The 19,125-nt window shown below is 34.1% G+C and overlaps 4 protein-coding genes across 40 annotated transcripts in view; 3 read left to right on the top strand and 1 right to left on the bottom strand.

The window, feature by feature from the left end:
* The window catches only part of BuGZ (Bub3 interacting GLEBS and Zinc finger domain protein), a 14,836-nt gene extending 7,763 nt beyond the window's left edge, over positions 1 to 7,073 (top strand). For 2 of the 4 annotated variants that reach the window (XM_086905717.1, XM_086905718.1), the window contains 2 exons: positions 888 to 1,195; positions 4,448 to 7,073. In XM_086905717.1, the coding sequence (XP_086761843.1) occupies positions 888 to 997 (110 nt within the window). In that variant the 3' untranslated portion in view covers positions 998 to 1,195; positions 4,448 to 7,073. Of the gene's footprint in view, positions 535 to 887; positions 1,196 to 4,447 lie in introns of those variants that run through there. The other 2 variants (XM_086905721.1, XM_012488924.3) reach the window with 1 other exon arrangement.
* On the top strand, positions 1,071 to 13,456 carry yellow-b (L-dopachrome tautomerase yellow-b). Of its 3 annotated transcripts, none has more exons than XM_086905724.1 (6): positions 1,071 to 1,195; positions 10,171 to 10,497; positions 10,659 to 11,071; positions 11,167 to 11,344; positions 11,419 to 11,630; positions 12,073 to 13,456. In XM_086905724.1, exons 2-6 carry the CDS (start codon positions 10,212 to 10,214, stop codon positions 12,349 to 12,351), a joined length of 1,368 nt encoding a protein of 455 aa, XP_086761850.1. In that variant the 5' UTR covers positions 1,071 to 1,195; positions 10,171 to 10,211; the 3' UTR covers positions 12,352 to 13,456. The 3 variants fall into 3 exon arrangements, with proteins under 3 accessions (XP_086761850.1, XP_086761849.1, XP_086761848.1); XM_086905723.1 differs by lacking the exon at positions 1,071 to 1,195 and adding an exon at positions 4,448 to 4,545; XM_086905722.1 differs by lacking the exon at positions 1,071 to 1,195 and adding an exon at positions 7,432 to 8,214.
* A 1,737-nt stretch (positions 13,457 to 15,193) lies between these two features.
* Positions 15,194 to 18,779, top strand: Cyt-b5-r (Cytochrome b5-related). Of its 2 annotated transcripts, none has more exons than XM_086905758.1 (6): positions 15,194 to 15,528; positions 16,109 to 16,352; positions 16,575 to 16,842; positions 16,929 to 17,220; positions 17,299 to 17,514; positions 17,682 to 18,779. In XM_086905758.1, the coding sequence occupies exons 2-6, from the start codon at positions 16,122 to 16,124 to the stop codon at positions 17,956 to 17,958; spliced, it is 1,284 nt and encodes a 427-aa protein (XP_086761884.1). In that variant the 5' UTR covers positions 15,194 to 15,528; positions 16,109 to 16,121; the 3' UTR covers positions 17,959 to 18,779. The 2 variants fall into 2 exon arrangements, with proteins under 2 accessions (XP_086761884.1, XP_086761885.1); XM_086905759.1 differs by having other exon boundaries at positions 15,241 to 15,528; positions 16,114 to 16,352.
* The window catches only part of Mhc (myosin heavy chain), a 34,948-nt gene continuing 33,893 nt past the window's right edge, over positions 18,071 to 19,125 (bottom strand). For all 31 annotated transcript variants that reach the window (XM_086905753.1, XM_086905741.1, XM_086905738.1 and 28 more), the window contains one exon: positions 18,071 to 19,086. In XM_086905753.1, coding sequence (XP_086761879.1) covers positions 19,003 to 19,086 — 84 coding nt within the window. In that variant the 3' untranslated portion in view covers positions 18,071 to 19,002. The remainder of the gene's footprint in view (positions 19,087 to 19,125) is intronic.

Genomic DNA, 19,125 nt, shown 5'->3' on the forward strand with positions numbered 1-19,125 from the left:
AACTGGACTTCTTAAAACGATATTATTTATGAAATGACCTAATAATATTGCTGCTTTTATATGCCGATATTTTCTTTCTTTCTTTTTATATGTTTCATTCCATTTTATTTTTTTTGAAAATTCGATTTGATTTCGAAAAATCAATTATTTCAACACATTTAGAATAGATGAAGATTAATATAGACAAACAATATATAATTAGAGCGTTATATATTTAATAGCGTTATTTTTGGATTTAATTATCGAAAGGAACGAAAAGAAATCATTCCACTTGAACATTATACGAGGAAATGCCATCGATCGGCTGTCAGACAACTTCCTGTTCAAAAGAACAAGTATTCTCTCTAGATTAATGCGGAATGCATTGCAAGAAATTATACATCGTAATTAATGTTTTAAACGGCGGCGGGGGGAAGGGAAAGTTGCAGTAATTGCAGTAATGATTAAAAAAAAAATTTCTTTCAAAATTCCATAATTATTTTTCGAGATATACTTTTCTACCGAACGATGCGCAATCTCCAAAAAAAAAGAAAAGTATGAAATATGATACGAGTCGAATGTGAGCAAGAAGGCAAATGAGGGAGAGGGAAGGGGAAGGGATAGGGATGGGAAGGGAAAGGAAGGGAGAGAGGAGGAAAAGTGGAAGGGTGGGGGGGAGCAACGCGTGCATTCGAGACGCGCGACACGTTATTTGATATTTTACATTTGATGAGTACTCTGGCGACGTAAGTACATAAGATTATTTACAGACCGTTGAAAACATGCAAATGTTATTACAAAAAAAAAAAAAAAAAAAAAAAAAAGATTTAAGAAAGATATGGGAAAGAAAGATCGCAGATCGTTGTATCGATATATTCGGAATTCAGAGTACCGTACGTCTTTTACAGGTATGATAGGAGCTTTGCCACCGGGAGCGATGCATCCGGCATTCGCAGCTCCAATGGGTTTCCCCGGTGCACCAATGTTGGCTCCGATGATGCATCCACGCTTCAGATGATCACCTCCTATGGACGGGCCCACCCCGCCACTGCACTTCGTGCTCTGGGCCCGCCCCTAAATTTGATTAGGGTCCGGACCTGATTGACAAGAAGAGGAGAGAAAAAGCACGCGTAAAACATGTTAGCTCGCGTGGGCACGCATTGTTGATCGGCCGCGGCTGCACTTGACGCATCCTCTCCTACGAAGTTTACACGAAGTTAGCAAAAATCTTTGTTTTTTTTTTATAATATCATTGCAAAACACACATCACGTCAGTGCCTGAGAGGGTTTACCAGGTGCAGTGGAAACGGTCGGTCGTCCTCCCCTCCCCCGCCGCCCAGCCCACCAGCCCCCCCGCCCCCCGCCCCCCTTCCCCTCGATTTTTCTGCCTTTCGGTAATCGGATATCGAATAAGTCCAAGTTCTATTAATTCCCTTTTCTTCCACGCGTGGCGCGTGATCGCGCGATATCAGCGCAACGACACTAACTTCTTCCCGAAGGAGTCTGAAGTCCCAGGTGAGCAACGAAATATTTTTTTTTTTTTGTTGTAAAAACAATTTTGTTGTTTGCCTAAGAAAAAAAAAAAAAAAAACGAAAACAAGGTGATTTTGATCCTTCGGGTTTTGATTTACCTTTTCTATGGATATATTTGTTGTTACGTTATATAAGAGTACCTGGTATTGAAATTGTAGTTACTGAAAAGGATGGTGGTATTATGTTGTTAATGGCTGTTAATGAGCACGAAAGCTTTCGCGTAGAGAATTCGTACGCTACTAATACAAAAAATTGTATTGTTGCAATTCTTTTTTTTTTTTCTTTTTTTTTTTTTTTTTTACGTTGCTCATCGTGATACGATACACGAATCACGAAAATCAGCTCTGGAAGGTGTGTTTCATATCTTTCGGCTGAATGTGTCTGAGTAGAAGAAACTTCTATATACGATTTTTCCGATTTTTCGGTTGTCCTTTTATTTTTACGGTAGACCGTTTCCACGCGCTGTTTCTCAGTCTCTGCACCAGTGTTCTCTTGGAGAGACGCGATCGCGGAAAGGTGACATTTCACACTGCAGCTCAACAAACGACGAAATCTTTTCTCTCTCTTATCTATATACATATAATATCGTATAATAATATATATTAAACGTTGTACAAATTTTAATTTTTTCTACTCTTTGATTTCGATCTCTGTGTTTTATTTCCTCTTTTTTTTTTCTTTTCTTCTTCTTTTTTTTTTTTTTTTTTTTTTTTCAAAGTAATCAAGTCATCAAAAAAAAAAAAAAAAAGTTCATATTCAAGCTGCAGCGTGAACATTCTGTCGCCTCAGGTTAGTTTGTCACAACTTTTATTTTGTTAACATTCCAGATCGAGTCGATTTACTTTTCGCCACGTATTTTTATATATATATATATATCTTTCCTATTGTGTATATGTTTTTTTTTTTCTCTCTCTCTCTCGTTTCACTCGTTGATAAGGTAAATTATTAAAAGATTCTCGCTTTAGATATTACGAGGAAGATGCGAAGATTTCTGTAATATACGACGCGTTATACGCGCGTATATTATCATATCTAGCTTGCATATTTAAAATACTTTTTTTTCCCATTGTTGACGATACGAAAGATATTTTAAAAATGGATCGTTCGTATTTAAGGAGGAATCATTATTATATATATAAAATCTTTTTTTTTTTTTTTTTTTTTTTTAAAGGATATCTTTTCCTCGAGATTTCGATATTATCGATAGACATATATTTTATTAAACAAACAATCATATTTATTTCGTATCGTTATATCGTTTTGTTAGAAAAAAAGAAAAAAAAAAAAAACAAATTTCTAGATAGATTGGATTTTGCACGATAATACAGATACAATGGTAATGATAAAAATAAATCAAACTGTTAATTATTTTACATAAAGATTTTCGCTCGTATAAATTTATTATATAGAATTTTTAAAATAATTCTTTTTATCGTTAATAATAGTAAAAATAATCTGCAAGCTATGTGACATCTGTAGCATACTTTATTCGTAAAGTTTGTTTTTTTGTAGCAAATCATTTGCAAGTTATCGGAACGAAAATAATTTTTATCAAAGATATAAGAATAAAATTGAGAACGAAAAGGAAAACGAAAAGTTTTCAATTTGATCTTCGATTTTATCATTAAAAATATCTATCTTTCATCAAACGAGTTTTTCCTCTTATTATATCGATAAAAATGTTTCACGTTCACTCTGTTAAATGCATCTCACTCGATACGGTTTTAAAAAATTTTTACGAAGCAACGACAATGTTCAATTCACAATATTTGTACGTCCACGTTCTCCCGTCTAATATTTATATATAAACAGTTATCGATTGTTTATGTTTTTTTTTTTTTTTTTTTTTAATTTCTTTTGTTCCAAACAACGCCCGTGAAAAATTTATAATACACTTTTTCTCGACGTGAAATCGTATTTCTTTTTTTTTTTTTTTTTTCCCTGTCTAAATTATAAATTACGCATCGTGTTATCACACAATTTAATTAGAACGAAAGACAAACGAAGAATTATATACGAATTTATATAGAGAGAACGGATCGAAGAAAAAATTTGCTTCGTACGAAATTATTTTAACATTTCAGAAATCAATGGATCGAATTAAAAGATGCATTTAAATAAGATGGTAAATTATTATGGTCGAAAAGTAGATGTGATCGATTCGATCTGCGAAGCCCTATTCCTTTGCAAGAAACGTGTTGGCAACGCATGAGTGAGTGGTAAGTACGGAGGGTGGTCAGGAAAAACCGATATCAGCTCTCTCTACACTCGACTCACGCCGTTTTCTTTACATTATGCCAAATTATTAATGTTCCGATCGTAAAGTATATGGTGACATTATTTATATACTATATTATACAAACGATTCGTCAGGATTGTCGTATTAGGATATATCGAAAGGGATATATCGCGTTCAAGTATCGGTTAATTATTTGTTGTACCAAATCCTTTACGATCGGATCGAAAATTTGACTTGATTCATCGGAAACTTCCTGTTTCCTCTCTTCAATCTTTTCCATTGATTGATTCCTTTATTTTCTCTTTTATCGTTTTATTATTTCTTCAGGGTGTCTATTGATAGGAAAACGAAATCTGTAAAGAGAAAAAAAAAAAAAAAGAAAAAGTAAAAGCAAAAAAAAAAAAAAAAGAAAGAAAAGAAAAAAAGATTTAAAACTCGTGACAAAACGAAAACATATCGCGATCACATTATATATAACCACAACGATAACCTGCGATAAATTATGAAACGAGAAAAGAAGAAAAAAAAAAAAAAAGAAAAGAAAGAAAGAAAATGTTGTTATTATATTACGAGATTAGTGTTTCGTAGGAAGGGAGGGAGTGATCGAATAATTATTTATCAAGATTTTAATCTCGATAAAATGGGAATAATATTAATCGCAAAAGCTTGAACTTTTCATACGTTTCATGCTTTCAGAGTAACGGAAATCGGCACGTAAACGTATTGCGAAAGTGTGGCGAAGACGGTGCAAGAGGAGGCTGCAAACTTAAGCCATGAGATATTGTCCGCTTACTGTACGTTGACAATATAATAGAAATTATGAATTGTACAAACATGTAATTTCACCTGTTTGATCATCAAAGTACGAATTCGTTATTAATTTTCTTTCACTTCCTCAAGGTTCACCTCAGTAGGCACCCTGTTTGTCTATTCTTTCTCTCTCGACTTTGATCATTATTTTGAGAAAAGAAAAAAGAAAGAAAACGAACGAAACGGCGCATAACCGCGGCGTTATAAAACCACGTGTACGTACCTTTAAAAAAAAAAAAAAAAAAAAAAGGAGAAAAAAAAAACTACGCATCGTTATAAATATACTTCATTTTCAGGGGTTGTCTTTCCGAATCGTGTATTTCGAGCCGTTCTTTTTTTTTTTTTTTTTTCATCTCGAGGGATCAAAGGTGACTCGTGCAACTCGTCGCGTATAAATAATCCCGATTGAATTTCACGCGGGAATTCTCGACGAGGAGGGACGCTTCTCGTCTCTCTTTCGGATCGATGCCTGCCAAGATGTTGCCAACTTGGCCAGACATTGTTCCTTCTCGATGTTTCGCGCTTTCCTTTCGTTCTCAGATTCGGCAGGACAATCTGGTCACAGAATTGGACATGTAGAAGTTCTGTTATTTATTGAGTGTCACATTATCAACTTGTTCCGAATAAAGACGTTCTGTGGAAAGTCCGAAAGATTGGGCATAGTCTGCCGTTCTGGGAACCGAATAAAAATATATCGATAAACTCTTATTATTCGAAACAAAAATGTTCGCGGATATCTTCCTTACTTTTTTTTTAACGTCCGTTTTTTTTTTTTTTTTTTTTTTTTTTAAGAACGTCGCTCTATTTCCTTCTTTCTCCATCTTATCTTATTCCAACTTTTTCAAGGCAAAAGGGGAAGCAAGAGAAAATGAGAAGCAAGAAAAGTATGGAAAGACGGTAGATTTTCTCCCAGAATGGCGGGCGACAGCCACATATTGTTTCAACCAATCACAGCTCTGACTGCTGTTGGACCTTATCGGTCCCTTGCCTGAAGGCAGGCGATTGTTTGGACCTACCGTCCTAAAGTCGAGGTAGTTGTTGTATTCCCAATTGTACGCGTGTCGCTCGCGATATTATTACACGAATTCGCCTTCGTGAACGCGTTTGCCTTAATTTTTTTTTTTTTTTTTTTTTCTTTTTTTTTTCTCTTCACACCATAATCGCGTATCTTTCAAAACGTTTGGAAGAATACTCGAGTTGTCGTGAATCATCGTAAATTTTAGTTTACGAAAAAAAAAAAAAAAAAAAAAACAGAAGCAAATTGGTAAGTTAGAAGCTAAAAAAAAAAAAAAATAGATTGGGAAATATCATGACCTTGGCTGCGTGGACGCGTGGCTGGACCGAGAAACAATATCAATCGTAATCGATAATGAGTCGTGGGTAAATCGTGTTAACTGATTCGATCGTTCGAAATGTTGGAACGAGAATTATTTCTATCTCGTATATATATATATATATGTGTGTGTGTGTATATATATATACACACACATACATACATATATATATATATTTTTTTTCACAACTGCGTTTCGATTATATTATTTATATTACTATGTTATATATACATATGTACAGTTGTATCTTTTTTCTCTCTCTCTCTCTCTCTCTCTCTCTCTCTCTCTCTCTCTCTCTCTCTCTCTCTCTTTCTCTCTCGTTCGACAATTCGATCGTTCGTAGAATGCTTAGCTGGCTCTGTGTGTATATCGATACATCTGTATCTTACGTTGCGCAAAAATCCTTCATTATCCTGTTCCTTTTTATGCTAATAATGTCTTTCCATTTGGTGACAGCGGATGCACGATTCGCTCGTGGGGAATCGCTTTGCTCGAAGAACCGGTAACACGGTGGCTCTTTATCATTCTAATAATCTTTAATATTATAACAGCGGCTCTAAGCACAGGAAATTAAGGTGCCACCTTCAAAATACGATATACGAAATATAGAAGATTTCGCAATCTTCCCTTCTTCCTCCTCCTTTTTTTTTTTTTTACACCTAACTTTCCCTTCTCTTCCTCGTAATATCGTTCATCGCCGGATCTTGTCTTTTTCTCCCCCGTCCCCTCCCCTCATCGTGGATTTTCAATATCGACGGAGCGATTTCGGTTGTCTTTTATTCGCGCGAAATTCGATCGATCGAGTAAAACGAAAACGATAAGAGAGAGACTCGAGGATCGAGTGGTATTGGTAATACGGATCATTACGTATGTATATTGCGATATATATATATATATATACACATTTTCTTTCCTCTTGTTATCAATTTAACAACGATAGGTATATATATTATCGAAATATCGAATTTTAGGTTGCACTTTTTTTTCCCCTGCACGGACCGCTTATAGAAAATTTTTAGCAGTAGTCTCTCTACTCTTCTACAGCATTGTTGTTTTCAGCCGTGACTGCGCCTGCGATAGAATGGACTGATATTGTCGAAGAAAAATAGAGAGGAATAGGTGGCACATTGCACCTGTATCTCGTTCAAACGTTCAATAAATGATAAATTGTTTGATAACGCAATGACCACGCTGTATCACGATTGAGATCATCATCATCATTATCATCATCATCAACTGTTTCTTTTTATTATCAACTATTCCTACAAGAAGATGGAAGTTGGAAATTACTTTCGAATTTTTGTTTGTTTTTCTGCCAGAAAAAAAAAAATCGATGATTTCAATCGCGTGAATGCGTCCCTTTTCATTTTTTATCTCTCGCCTCTTAAAAAAATTTATCTTATCCTTTTTCATACCTTGGAAAACTCGTTAAAATCGTTCGTTGAACGAACAACGAAGATCAACGATGATTTTTTTTTTTTTTTAATATATTTCCTTGCGACGAGACGTCTTGCAAGAGACCGTGAAAAAATTATTTATTTTGCGTCTAATAGAATAGTTCATAATTCGAATTACATTCGTTTGACGAACTTTTTGATCGAATTGACGACGCGCGTATTAAATTTTACTGATCGATGTTAAAAAATTCGATCGAATGATGATTTAATCCGGATCGTGCATGATTTTACGAACGAGCAAAGTATAAATTAATTCGAAAGATACGTACGACGCAATTATAACGCATAGATAATCGTTAAAAAAAGAAATCGTGACATACGCGATAAATTGAGAGAATTGAAATAATCGATGCGAATAATATCGTTCGTGCATCGATAGATTGTACGATTGGAGAAAAATTTAAATTTTACGATTTCGCTGAAAAAAAAGAAAAAAAAGAAAACCGCGTTTAATTAACGATTGGTTACGCTTTAATATACTCCTTACGATAAATTTACGATAACGCGATTCAACAACGCGATAAAAATAGAAATAGAAAATTATTTCCATTGTTGGCGTTAAAAGAGGATAATATAAAAGCATCTACGGTGCAAGCGATCGCGAAAGTGAAAGCAGACTGTGCATGTACGCGCGTATATATATATACACACACATATAAATATGGAGTATTGAATCGACCTCGGAATAGCGCAACGGTTGGCTCGCGCACGATATCTAACCAAACCTGTTAAAAGGGATCGGTGTTGGAGAGCGAGTGCGTTATTTAAAAGGATATAAAAATGCATGTTGCACGAGTCACAGTTGCATCTATTATTAATTAACGTTTAAGTTTCTTTTCAAGTCGGATAGTGAATTATTTACGTAATATTTTGTTTCGAAACGATTAGTTGTTCGAACGAATTTCCCTTTCCCAGGTCCTTCCGTATTATAATCGTTCGCATCGAACGGTCGACGATTCGTTTATCGATCCACGTCGATGCGACGAATATGAGCGTATTGTTTGCTCGACAAATTATTCGCGAGAAATTATTTCCTCTCGTCGTAGCAAAGAGTAAACAATTTTATGGTAGGGGGGGGGGGAGGGAAAGATGATTTTTTTTTACGCGTTATCGATCGTAAAGGGAATTCGAATCGTCGTAAAATTCGTTTCGCGTGATTAAGAAACACGATTTTATTCGCGAGTGGAACGAAAGAGCGTGGGTACGTTAATCGACGTCTGATCGTAACACAAATAACAGAAAAGTCCCACGGGGAAGAGCAATTGTGTACGAGGATGCTTTGCATACAATCTTGAGTTCAACCGTTCTAAGGACTTTCACTTGGAATTTACGTCAAAGGGAAGTGAACTAACCCGGCGATAAATCAGTTTACAATTAAATTTTCCTTCACACTTGCCTCTTTCGTTTCGTATTATGCTTCTTCTTCTCCCCCCCCCCCTCCCCTCCCCTCCTTTGTTCCTCCCGTGGGAAATTCACCGTGTCTCTTTCTTATTTTATATATATATATATTCGTTAACGATGATGCGATACAACTTTTCACAAATATAAAACTAACCCTTCTACTAACTCCGCGTTTATATACACGTTTTTAATTATCACTTTCGATACATATCTTTTTTATCGATCGAAAACAAGAATCGCGATTTTTTTTCTCTTCTTTTTTCCCCGACGCTGAAGATTCAGATTTTCTCCTCTCCTCAAGATTTCGATTCTAATTAGAATTTCTTTTAATCATAGATAACATTCCTTTCTACTACTAAATTCGATACTTTCACGCTTTTCAATCGCTCTGAAACGCCGATGAAATAAACAAACGGAGACTCCCATTTACGAACGATATTCTATTCGTAGCGTTGGTTCATCGCTCCTCTTCACTACCACGCGATGGACATTAACACAGGGGAACGATGAATCGTGGTATTTTCAACGAGTCTGTCGAGCGAGTCGGTGAAGCCTTGAACGGTATCCAAACGGTATTCTCTACACGGAGAATGTAATTCCCAGACCAGACGAATTCTCAGTTTGTCGCGTGTTCTCGTCGCGATAGTATACTATTTGCTTTCTTTCGCGTTCCCATCTCTCGTTTCAACGCGATTCCTCTCGCGATCCCGAACTACTTTTACTCGGTCGACGAAAGTCGAGTCCAAGCATCGTTCGAATTGTCAGTTCGAGTTGTCGTTCGGTAAATAAACCGTTTAAATAATAATTGAAGTTTATCCGGGTGAAACTTGTTTCAAACGATACGATACACTTTCGACCTTCGACAAAGTTATTAAAAAAGTGTTACCATTTAGAAATTCGGGAGTACGAACAAATTCGTATCGAAATAATTTCCAATAATTTTTGCATCGTCACGTTTCTTTACACACATTTTACTTTAAAGTAAAATTTCATTTCAAAAAGACGAATCGTTCGTTATTGGAATAAATTTGATAATCGAAGATTTATCGAAACGTGGAAAATCATCATTTTAAAATATTTGTCGACCCACTTCTCTATCGCGGTGCGCGATAGAAAGTACGATTGCGGGACTAATTTTTGTCTCTTTGGTATCGCGTTACAGTATTCTTAGAGAAGTATTGCTTTTTTCGAAGTATAAATATGTGTATAGTCGGTATAAAATATCGGACGAATTTCTAAATTCGTATTATCGATCGATCTAAAAAAGCGTCGATGAAAGAGAAAACGGGGGAAAAAAGTTGAAGCAATTAATTAGAGAATAATTAATAAATCGCACTTTTTTTTTTTTTTTTTTTTACAACAGATATTAGGTTTCGATTTTAAATTCGATTAATTTATCGGTAATGTTAATTTGTAGTATCGACGTGGGAGTGGTTAACCGTTAGATAGAATCAGGAAATGAAAATGCGAGTCGGATCGACTCTCCACCTTTTCAATGTATTGCTTCAATTCCACCTTTGGACCACGATCGTCGCTGGCGACGGGGATAAACTTCGCGTGATCTTCCAGTGGAAACAGCTCGATTACGAGTGGCCCAGCAACGAGACCAAACTTCTCTTCCCCGGATACAAACAGGAAGACAATCTTCCCCTCGGCCTCGAGATTACGAGCACCAGGATATTTGTCACTGTGCCGAGATGGAGGCGGGGTGTCGTTGCCAGTTTGAATTACTTTTACGTAAATGGTGAATAATATAACGGTGATAATAATTCTACCAATTATTTTGTAGTGTCGATGTATTAGAATCAATTTTCCCGGAGAGAGAGAGAGAGAGAGAGAGGGAGAGGGAGAGGGAGAGAGAGAGAGAGAGAGAGAGATAAAGAAAAAGTAATGGATACGTTTCAGATACACGAGAGTCTCCTACTTTGATACCTTATCCTTCTTTCGAGGCGCATCAATACGAAGCTGGAAGCGTGCCAGAGATCATTTCACCGTTCCGAATCCGAGTGGATCGATGCGAAAGATTGTGGGTCCTCGATACAGGATTTACGGATATTTTGCAAAATCCGGAACAAGAGGCGCCGCCCGCGTTGCTCGTCTACGATTTAAAAAACGATCGATTGCTGCGAAAATTCGTTATCCCCGAGGATCAAAAAACGCACGATTCTCTTTTCGCGAATATCGCGCTCGAAGATTACTCCTGCGAGGATACATTCGCTTATCTGGGCGATCTGGGTGGTCCCGGATTGGTGGTCTACTCGTGGAAGTCGAGAAAATCATGGCTCGTCAAGCATCGCTTCTTTGAACCCGATCCGCAAGTTAGCATCGTTTCTTCTATCGTTTTCTCTTCACTTTTTATCCTTACGAGCTCTATCTTCTTCCTTCTACTATTCTTTTTTTTCCAATTTTCAAGAGCGAGGAATTCAACGTGTCGGGAATTTCGTTCCAATGGACCGACGGCCTGTTCGGTATGAGCATAGCGCCATCTAACGACGGTTACAGCGTGATGTATTTCCATCCACTTTCCAGCACCATGGAATATTCGGTTAGTACCAAGGTATTGAGAGATCCCGAACGCGCCAACTCTCCAGGTAAATCTATCTATTTTAATATCTTATCTCCTAGTATATCGTGATCTATCTTCTTTCACGTTTTTGATTTTCAGACAATTTCAAAGAATTTCGGGCTCTCGGGTCTCGGGGACACAATGGTCAAAGTAGCGTCAGCTTTTTAGACCCGAACACCGGAGTTCTTTTCTACGCGTTAACCAATTTAAACGCTATCGCGTGTTGGAAACCTCGAAACATGTTTACGCTTCACCAACAAGGTCTTATTTATCAAAACGGCATCACCATGGTTTTTCCTAACGATTTAAAGGTAATGTAATTCGTTCTCTCTTCTTTCAACCTTGATAAAATATATATGTGTTATATATATATATAGTTGATCAACAGGATCTTTTTTCCCGATAAAAAAAGTCCTAGATCGATCGAGCAAGATCTCTTCGTGTCACGCGATAATCACAATCGTGTTTACAAAAACTCGTTCAAAACTCGTTATCCAAGAGTTAATCGTAGATTTAAAAAATACTTTGGATCGTAAAAACGACGAATGAAGTAAAAACTGTATTAAATTTTTACCAGAGATAATTTCAATCTAGTTCAATAATTTATATCTAGTATAATATTGGCACGAATAAAGTTACTAAAAGTCTCCCTATCGCTAGTTTTTATAACGTCAAGTATCTATCGCTTTTATTGCTTATTTTCTTTGCTAATCTATCTTTAATATATTTCTAATACCATCTTCTCGATTTCAGATCGATCAAAATGGGAATATCTGGGTACTCTCGGATCGTTTACCTACCTTCATGTATGCACGTTTGGATCCCGAAGATTATAATTTTAGAATTCTTATGGGATCCGCCAAAGAGGCTATAAGAGACACTGTTTGCTCCACGAATCCATCGGAAAACAGTCAGACGACTACCTTCGTTCCTTCGGAAATGCTTGAAAATTCTAGTTGCGCGAACGAAACTCGATCGATCCTCGTATTCGCAATTGCCCTAGCTGTTCTTCTCGCGAGAACGTCTATTTGAACAGTCTTATTTAATTTAAATCCTTTCAATCACGACTGAATGTATTTATATTCCACATATTTTTACACAAGATTATTTCCAAGTTTAATCTTATTTACATAAAATGTAAATATTCTATTTCTATTTCTCGTTTATGATCTTTATTAGATTATACGTAATAGTTTGTACAGTTGGTAAAGTAGGATATATAAATATAATAGTTATCCTAATGCTCATAGATAGCATTGAAAATAAACCAGGATATCGGTCAAAGGTATGCAATTTACGTTATATCAACGCGATACTACATCGTGAATATGTATTATCCTTATATATATATTGATTGACATCGTTTGATACAAATATATTTTCTTCTATTGTTCCTAAAATATAGTTGGAATAGAAAAAAAAATAACTTCATCCAATAATTGGAATAAAAATAAAACATTATTATATGGGATATATGTTATCCCAAAGATGACTGAAAAAAGAAAAAATATTTACAGAAAATTTTTAATTTCGTCGCAATAATCATCAAAAAGTATCATTTATTTGTATATGAAATACAATGCCGTGTTGAAAGGATTATACAATGTTGTAAAAATTTCTTAGAGATACGTGAAAAGAGAAAAGAGTGTGTCTCGTGATTCGAAAATTTTAAAAAACTCTCAAAATGTTGTGCTCGATTCTTCGAAATTCCAGAGAAATGCCAAAATTTTCGAACCAAGTATCGGATTTAAGCATCTCTAAATTTCTTGAAACGCCTTGAAATTTCTTGAGAATATGTCTTAAACATTAAACATTGTGAATACGTTTTCGCGTGAAGAGAAAGAGAATCGAGATTTTATTTTTGTTAGTGACGCGCATAATCGAGTTTCTTTCCAATCTTGAAAAGATTTATAAAATTATATCGGATTGCAAAAAAAAAAAAAAAAACTATTGAATTTTTTTTCGATGATATTCGATGTTATTTGACGATTGTGAAAAGAAACTTGAACGAGTAGACGACTGATTATTAGTTACATATAAAATGATTCAGATGTTGAAATAATTGTAATATCTGATTTAGATAAATATATGTATATAATATATTGGACTTTAATAAAAAATGTCATGTACATATATATTTGCATCGTGTAAAAATTGGATCAAAGAGATTTCTCAGTTTAAAATTTTAATCAGCAATGAAGACGAATAAGTTAATAAATATATATATCGAAGAATCTATCGAAGAAAAATGATGATAGGGTAAAAACGAAATCAGCGCTTTTTTTAACTTCCAAAAAGACTTCTAAAAGAATTCGAGAGATAGCGCTGATCCTCGATTCTTATTCCATCTATATTTATGTCTTCGATACTCGAGAGATGGAACTGATGGTTAATTCTTACCGTATTTCTATTCTTTCACAATTTTTCTCTATCACTGTTCTTTTTTCCATGTTTATTTTTTTCTTTGTTTATATTATGTTATATATGTACTATTTCTCAATAACAGTTATCTTTAAGTTCGTTCATTCTTTTTTAATTCATATTTTAATTTTTTTTTTTAGATTTATTATCGTATAAAAGAAATAATTTTATTTGGTCTGTATACACAATTCGATTGAAAAATTTTATGATAACATATGATCTATATTGAATCGAAATTTTAAGGAAAGTCTCAAATATAAAATTTTAATTATAAGATTGTTTATTAATTTTTTGACATATTATTGAAAATCTTTTACACATTGAATACTGTTTACATATCTAAATGAATCATCGATTATTTTTACATATATCGACTGATATTCGAAATGTACTATAATATAATTATGAGGTTATTATAAATATTATTTTGAATAACTAACAAATAACTCGGTAATTGTCCATTATCGTAATCTCGATCATTGTAAATTCGATCGTTTGAAAATTGTATTTATATTTATAATAAAATTTATATCTCATTTTCGAAGGATCTGTGAAATGTCCAAACCCTAATATTAATTCACTCGTCATATATTTTGCGTCATGATTCAACATATTTATAGAAATTAAATAATGACATCACTGACACGTGTATAGAATTCAATATACAAATAATATAATATAGACAAAGATTTCGAAAATTAATAAATATCCGCAAATAAAATTTTATATTTTGGAGCCCTTTTATTTTCTTCGATTCATGATAGTTGAATCATACTATACTTATATTTTATCCAACTTTATTTTTATAATTTATATACGATATAATATTTGGATAGAAATGAATTTTGTAAAAAATTTTCTATTTTTTCGAAATTTACTATTTATTATTAAAAGAATTGTCATACGTTTTCGATGCCGATAATCCTGATTTTTCATCGATCGATTAAACATCGATCAACTAAATATTTACTTTATCGATTGATTATTACGTAAGATTAGTTTTCGTAAACAAGAAGTAAACGAGAAGAATGATTGGGAAATTATATTATATTTATATTAAAAACATATGAAAACACAACACGAAATAGTGTTGCATGGATTATATTTTATTATTTATACGGAAATATAAATAAAACGGTAAAAATTTGGAATGTATTAAAAATAACGTATAATTTTTTATCGCGTATTCGTTTCTATTCATTATCTAAAACTTATCTTATTAGAATGTTAAAAATTTACCTTGGAATATTTTACATCTATAAGATAAGAGATAATTAAATGACATAAATTTTTAAAATAATTTTAAAAAACATTGGAAAATACTTAATTCGATAAAATCAATTTATAATATGCATGTAATTTTTCTTGATAAAAGGAAACAGTTTTACAATAACGTATTATTAATTTATCATCTCGGTATCGTATTTTCGAGGTCAAAGTTCTGGATTCTGACCAGTTTGTTTTACATACGTATATATGTATAAGATACATATATAAGAAAGGAGAAGTGTTTACTTTTCGAAGTGTTTCATTAAAAGCAGTACGTAAAACGATATAGAATACGAGTTCGGTTTTAATCAATGTTAGCAAAAAATAATTTTTGTATACCTATTTATACTTTTCGCGCGATTGAATAAATATCGTTTATGTTAATAACTTAATCGTTATCGAGAAGATATCGTTTCAATAATTGAAAATATTGGGAATAAATATACACCAACATCGAATATCTTTCCTTCTAGATATTTCCATAGGAGGAACATCTAGGCACAATTAATCCTATACTTGGTATGACGATGAATTTTAATTTATTTTATTAACAATAATATATTATTATAAATTGCAAGATCAAATACAATTCAAAAATATTCATTTTTTAAAGTATTATTCAATTGATGATTTATTTATATTTTTTTCCATTAATTTTGTTCGTGAGATTGCATAATACATTTTTTTTTTTTTATAAGAAATATAATAATTGTGAACATTTTAATACAATTTTTTATTAAATAACACGATCGTAACTAACGTAACGTAAATCATGGAAAGGAAAAATGGAAAATATCGAATCGTAATTATATGAAAATATACGGGGCATTTGTCGTTTTGATATTAATTTTTTGGCATATAATTAAAAAAAAAAAAAAAAAGAAAAAAAAATAAATGAAACGTACGAAAAAGTATGATTTATCGAAGAAAAATTCGAAATATATTTTGAATTTGATATTTTATTTGAAAAGTGATTCAATGGAATTTTAATTTACAAAAATAACGGGATTAACAGGTTTTTCTTTACGTTCGTTTTCATTGAAGATATATTGAAATTCGAATAACAACAACATTGGTATTTTTTTTTTTTTTTTTTAAGAAAAGTGAGAAAAATGGGAAAAAGTGAAAGCTCGATACCAGGTTTCGAAAATTTTCCCGGAAGGGAAGCTAAAGTTAAAACAGGCTACTCTTATCTCGAAGGAAGAAGGCAAATAGATGGCGCAGAAGATTTGTGGAGGATTGAAAATAATTTATACGATTTGGAAGGGTTCGCAAAATTTCATCCAGGGGGTGCTGAATGGATCCGCCTTACCAAGGGTACCGATATTACCGAACTTTTCCAGGTATAATTTATCATTCGTTATTAATCATCGAATTATCGATACGAAAAAAATATTTTTTTTTTTTTTTAATCACTCTCTAATCGCTTCGTGATTAAACGGTGATTTGTTTAAAAAGAAACAAATCGATCAATCGACAAATTGAAGCGACAATGTTCTGAATTGTTCGAGAAATCTAGAAAATTGGACTCGATTGTTGTTAAAGATTATTCGTGGTTTTTTCAGTCGCATCATTTGACCGATAAGGCCGCAAAACTTCTTCCAAAATATTTTATAAGGGAGGCTGTTTCACCACGAAAACTGCCATTAACGTTCGAGCCGAATGGTTTCTTCTCCACGTTCAGAAAGCGGGTGTTGGAAGCTTTGAAGGACGTGGATTTTCATCGGCCGTCCACGAAAACGAATTTGATCGCAGATTTTCTTTTCGCCTCTTCTCTATTATTCAGTATCCTGACAGCGTACACCCAATCTTACGTAATGATCGTGGTTACCGGTTGGTAAAAAAAATTTCCCCGATTTTTTTCTCTTTCTCCGACGAAAGCTCCGTAAAATCACCGATAAAGATTTCTACACTTTCAGGGATTTTCCTCACATGGACCACTATAAGCGCCCACAATTATTTTCACATGAGGGATAACTTTCGAATGTATTATTTCGACTTGAGTATGATGTCATCGAAGGATTGGCGAATAACGCACGCGATGAGCCATCACATGTATCCCAATACTCTTTGGGACTACGAGATATACGCGTTCGAGCCTTTCATTCATTGGCTACCAGATCCGAAAAAATCCTTAACGATGGCTTTCGTGAGTCAACTCATAAGTCCTATCGTTTGGGCTTTGATGTTTTACGAACAAGTGATCAAAAGGTTTTTTTATTTTATTTTATTTTATTTTATTATATATATATTATTATTGTATATCGCGACGAAATTTATTCGTTTCAGATATTATTCCGTGTTTTTCGAATACAAAACGTTCGAGTTGAGAGACGCGGTACCTTTTTCCTTACCCGTTTTAATGTCATTCTTCACACCAAATTTCTTCACGGCTGTGAAACTGTGGTTATTGATCATAGTGGTGGCCAGTTTTACATTCTCCATAATCGGTTTCAACGCAGCTCATCATCATCCTGATATCTTTCACGATGGCGATATATACAGGTTCGTTTATATCGAAACGAATTTTGTATTTTCGATATTATTCGATATTATTTTCCTTAAAAAGGAAAGAATCGAATTTTTAACGAATTTTTTTTTTTGAATCAATCTTACGTTTATCTTGCCTCAAAATCGAAAGATCGTCCTTCTTTCTTTTTTTTTTTTTTCAGAGACGATTACGACTGGGGTGTGCTGGAATTGGACGCCGTGAGGGAACGAAAGGTGATCGACGATTCCGATTTTTTGGTACTGACGAATTTCGGTTTGCACGGTCTTCATCACCTTTTACCGACGGTCGATCATTCTTACTTGCCACTTTGCGTGAACGCTTTTGAACAAACTTGCAAGGAATTTGGGATCAGTACCGAAAAATTCAGTCAATGGGAGTTCATCAAAGGACAGTTCAAACAATTGGCACGTAAGGAACCGAAGAAGAATTTTAGATAGAAGGAGACGAAGAGCGTTTCGAAACAATTTCGTTTCGACGTGGATCGTGTGAATATGTAACACACCAAAAGTATACAATATACACGATATAAGTAAAACGAATCAAACGAAATTTTGCTTCTTTTCGTTCTTAATTTTATTTATTTGCTTATTTATTTATTAATAAATACATACTTCGGCTCTCTTTATAAATTACAATTAAGTTTATAGGATAGGATTATCATTTCGATGACACGTATAATAATAATAATAATAATTGCGCGCTGCCGTTCAAATCCGTGACTAGCGTTAAAATTTTTTTATCATCTTTTTTTTACTTTTTTTTTTTTTTTTTTTTCCTAATAATCTCGCGTTCCGTTTTCTCTTTTAACGCGTATATTTTCATTTCCATTTATCGATTCGTCCGCTTGATACGCGCGTATGCCAGTATGCCACGTATTATAACGCGTTCAACGTTTTCTCGACTTTCGATCAATCGCGTTGCATTTCGGCCGCTCGTATCTTTCCTCTCTCTCTTATACTCTCTCTTGCTCTCCCACTCTCACTCTTTTCTTTCATTCTCTCTTTCCTCGACCGTCAGCGCGAGTGGTGAAGTCATTTCTCCTCTCCTCCTCCACTTATATCACCACCCATTTTTTCTTTTCTTCTTCTTCTTTTCTTCTATCGATCTTTTTAATTAAGTAATCTTGCTTGCGTACACATCGTATGTAAATAAATATACGCTGTTAAAAAACGTGTTTAAAAAACGAGCAAAAAGTATTCTTCAATATTACCGTCTCTTTCTTTCTTTCTTGTTTTATTTCTCGAAACTGGCAAGGTGACCAAGCGTGGACATCGCGACGAGACATTCTTTCCGTATTCTATCCGAACAACGCGAACAACAAGGTATGCGTAGGTATGAAGATAATGGGATGAGTTATTCGAATGAGATGAGACACGATGAAACGTTCGCCGATTGCGATTAATTCCTTCGTTCGTTAAGCTGTTGCGATAATGTTTTGTTTTCTAACAAAAATACAATATTTTGGTCGCAGATAGAGATTTTTACAGTTCACCATCGGGCTGCAGGTCGAAGCGTGGCGGGAATGCGGAACCATCCAATTGGGGTTTGAACGCAGGTCGATGAGGCTGGAAAGAAGAAGAAAATCGGGCGTGTTAATTAGCGTC

This window comes from Apis florea, unplaced genomic scaffold (assembly GCF_048593485.1).
Source record: "Apis florea isolate Af1SG1 unplaced genomic scaffold, ASM4859348v1 contig_2492_pilon, whole genome shotgun sequence".
Classification (NCBI taxonomy): domain Eukaryota; kingdom Metazoa; phylum Arthropoda; class Insecta; order Hymenoptera; family Apidae; genus Apis; species Apis florea.

Coding starts and splice junctions, on each gene's coding strand:
- yellow-b (XM_086905724.1), top strand. CDS start 10,212: ATGAAAATGCGAGTCGGATCGACTCTCCACCTTTTCAATGTATTGCTT. Junction 10,498..10,658: donor GAATTACTTTTACGTAAATG/GTGAATAATATA, acceptor GATACGTTTCAG/ATACACGAGAGTCTCCTACT. Junction 11,631..12,072: donor TTTTTCCTAACGATTTAAAG/GTAATGTAATTC, acceptor TCTCGATTTCAG/ATCGATCAAAATGGGAATAT.
- Cyt-b5-r (XM_086905758.1), top strand. CDS start 16,122: ATGGGAAAAAGTGAAAGCTCGATACCAGGTTTCGAAAATTTTCCCGGA. Junction 16,353..16,574: donor ATATTACCGAACTTTTCCAG/GTATAATTTATC, acceptor TGGTTTTTTCAG/TCGCATCATTTGACCGATAA. Junction 17,515..17,681: donor CACGATGGCGATATATACAG/GTTCGTTTATAT, acceptor TTTTTTTTTCAG/AGACGATTACGACTGGGGTG.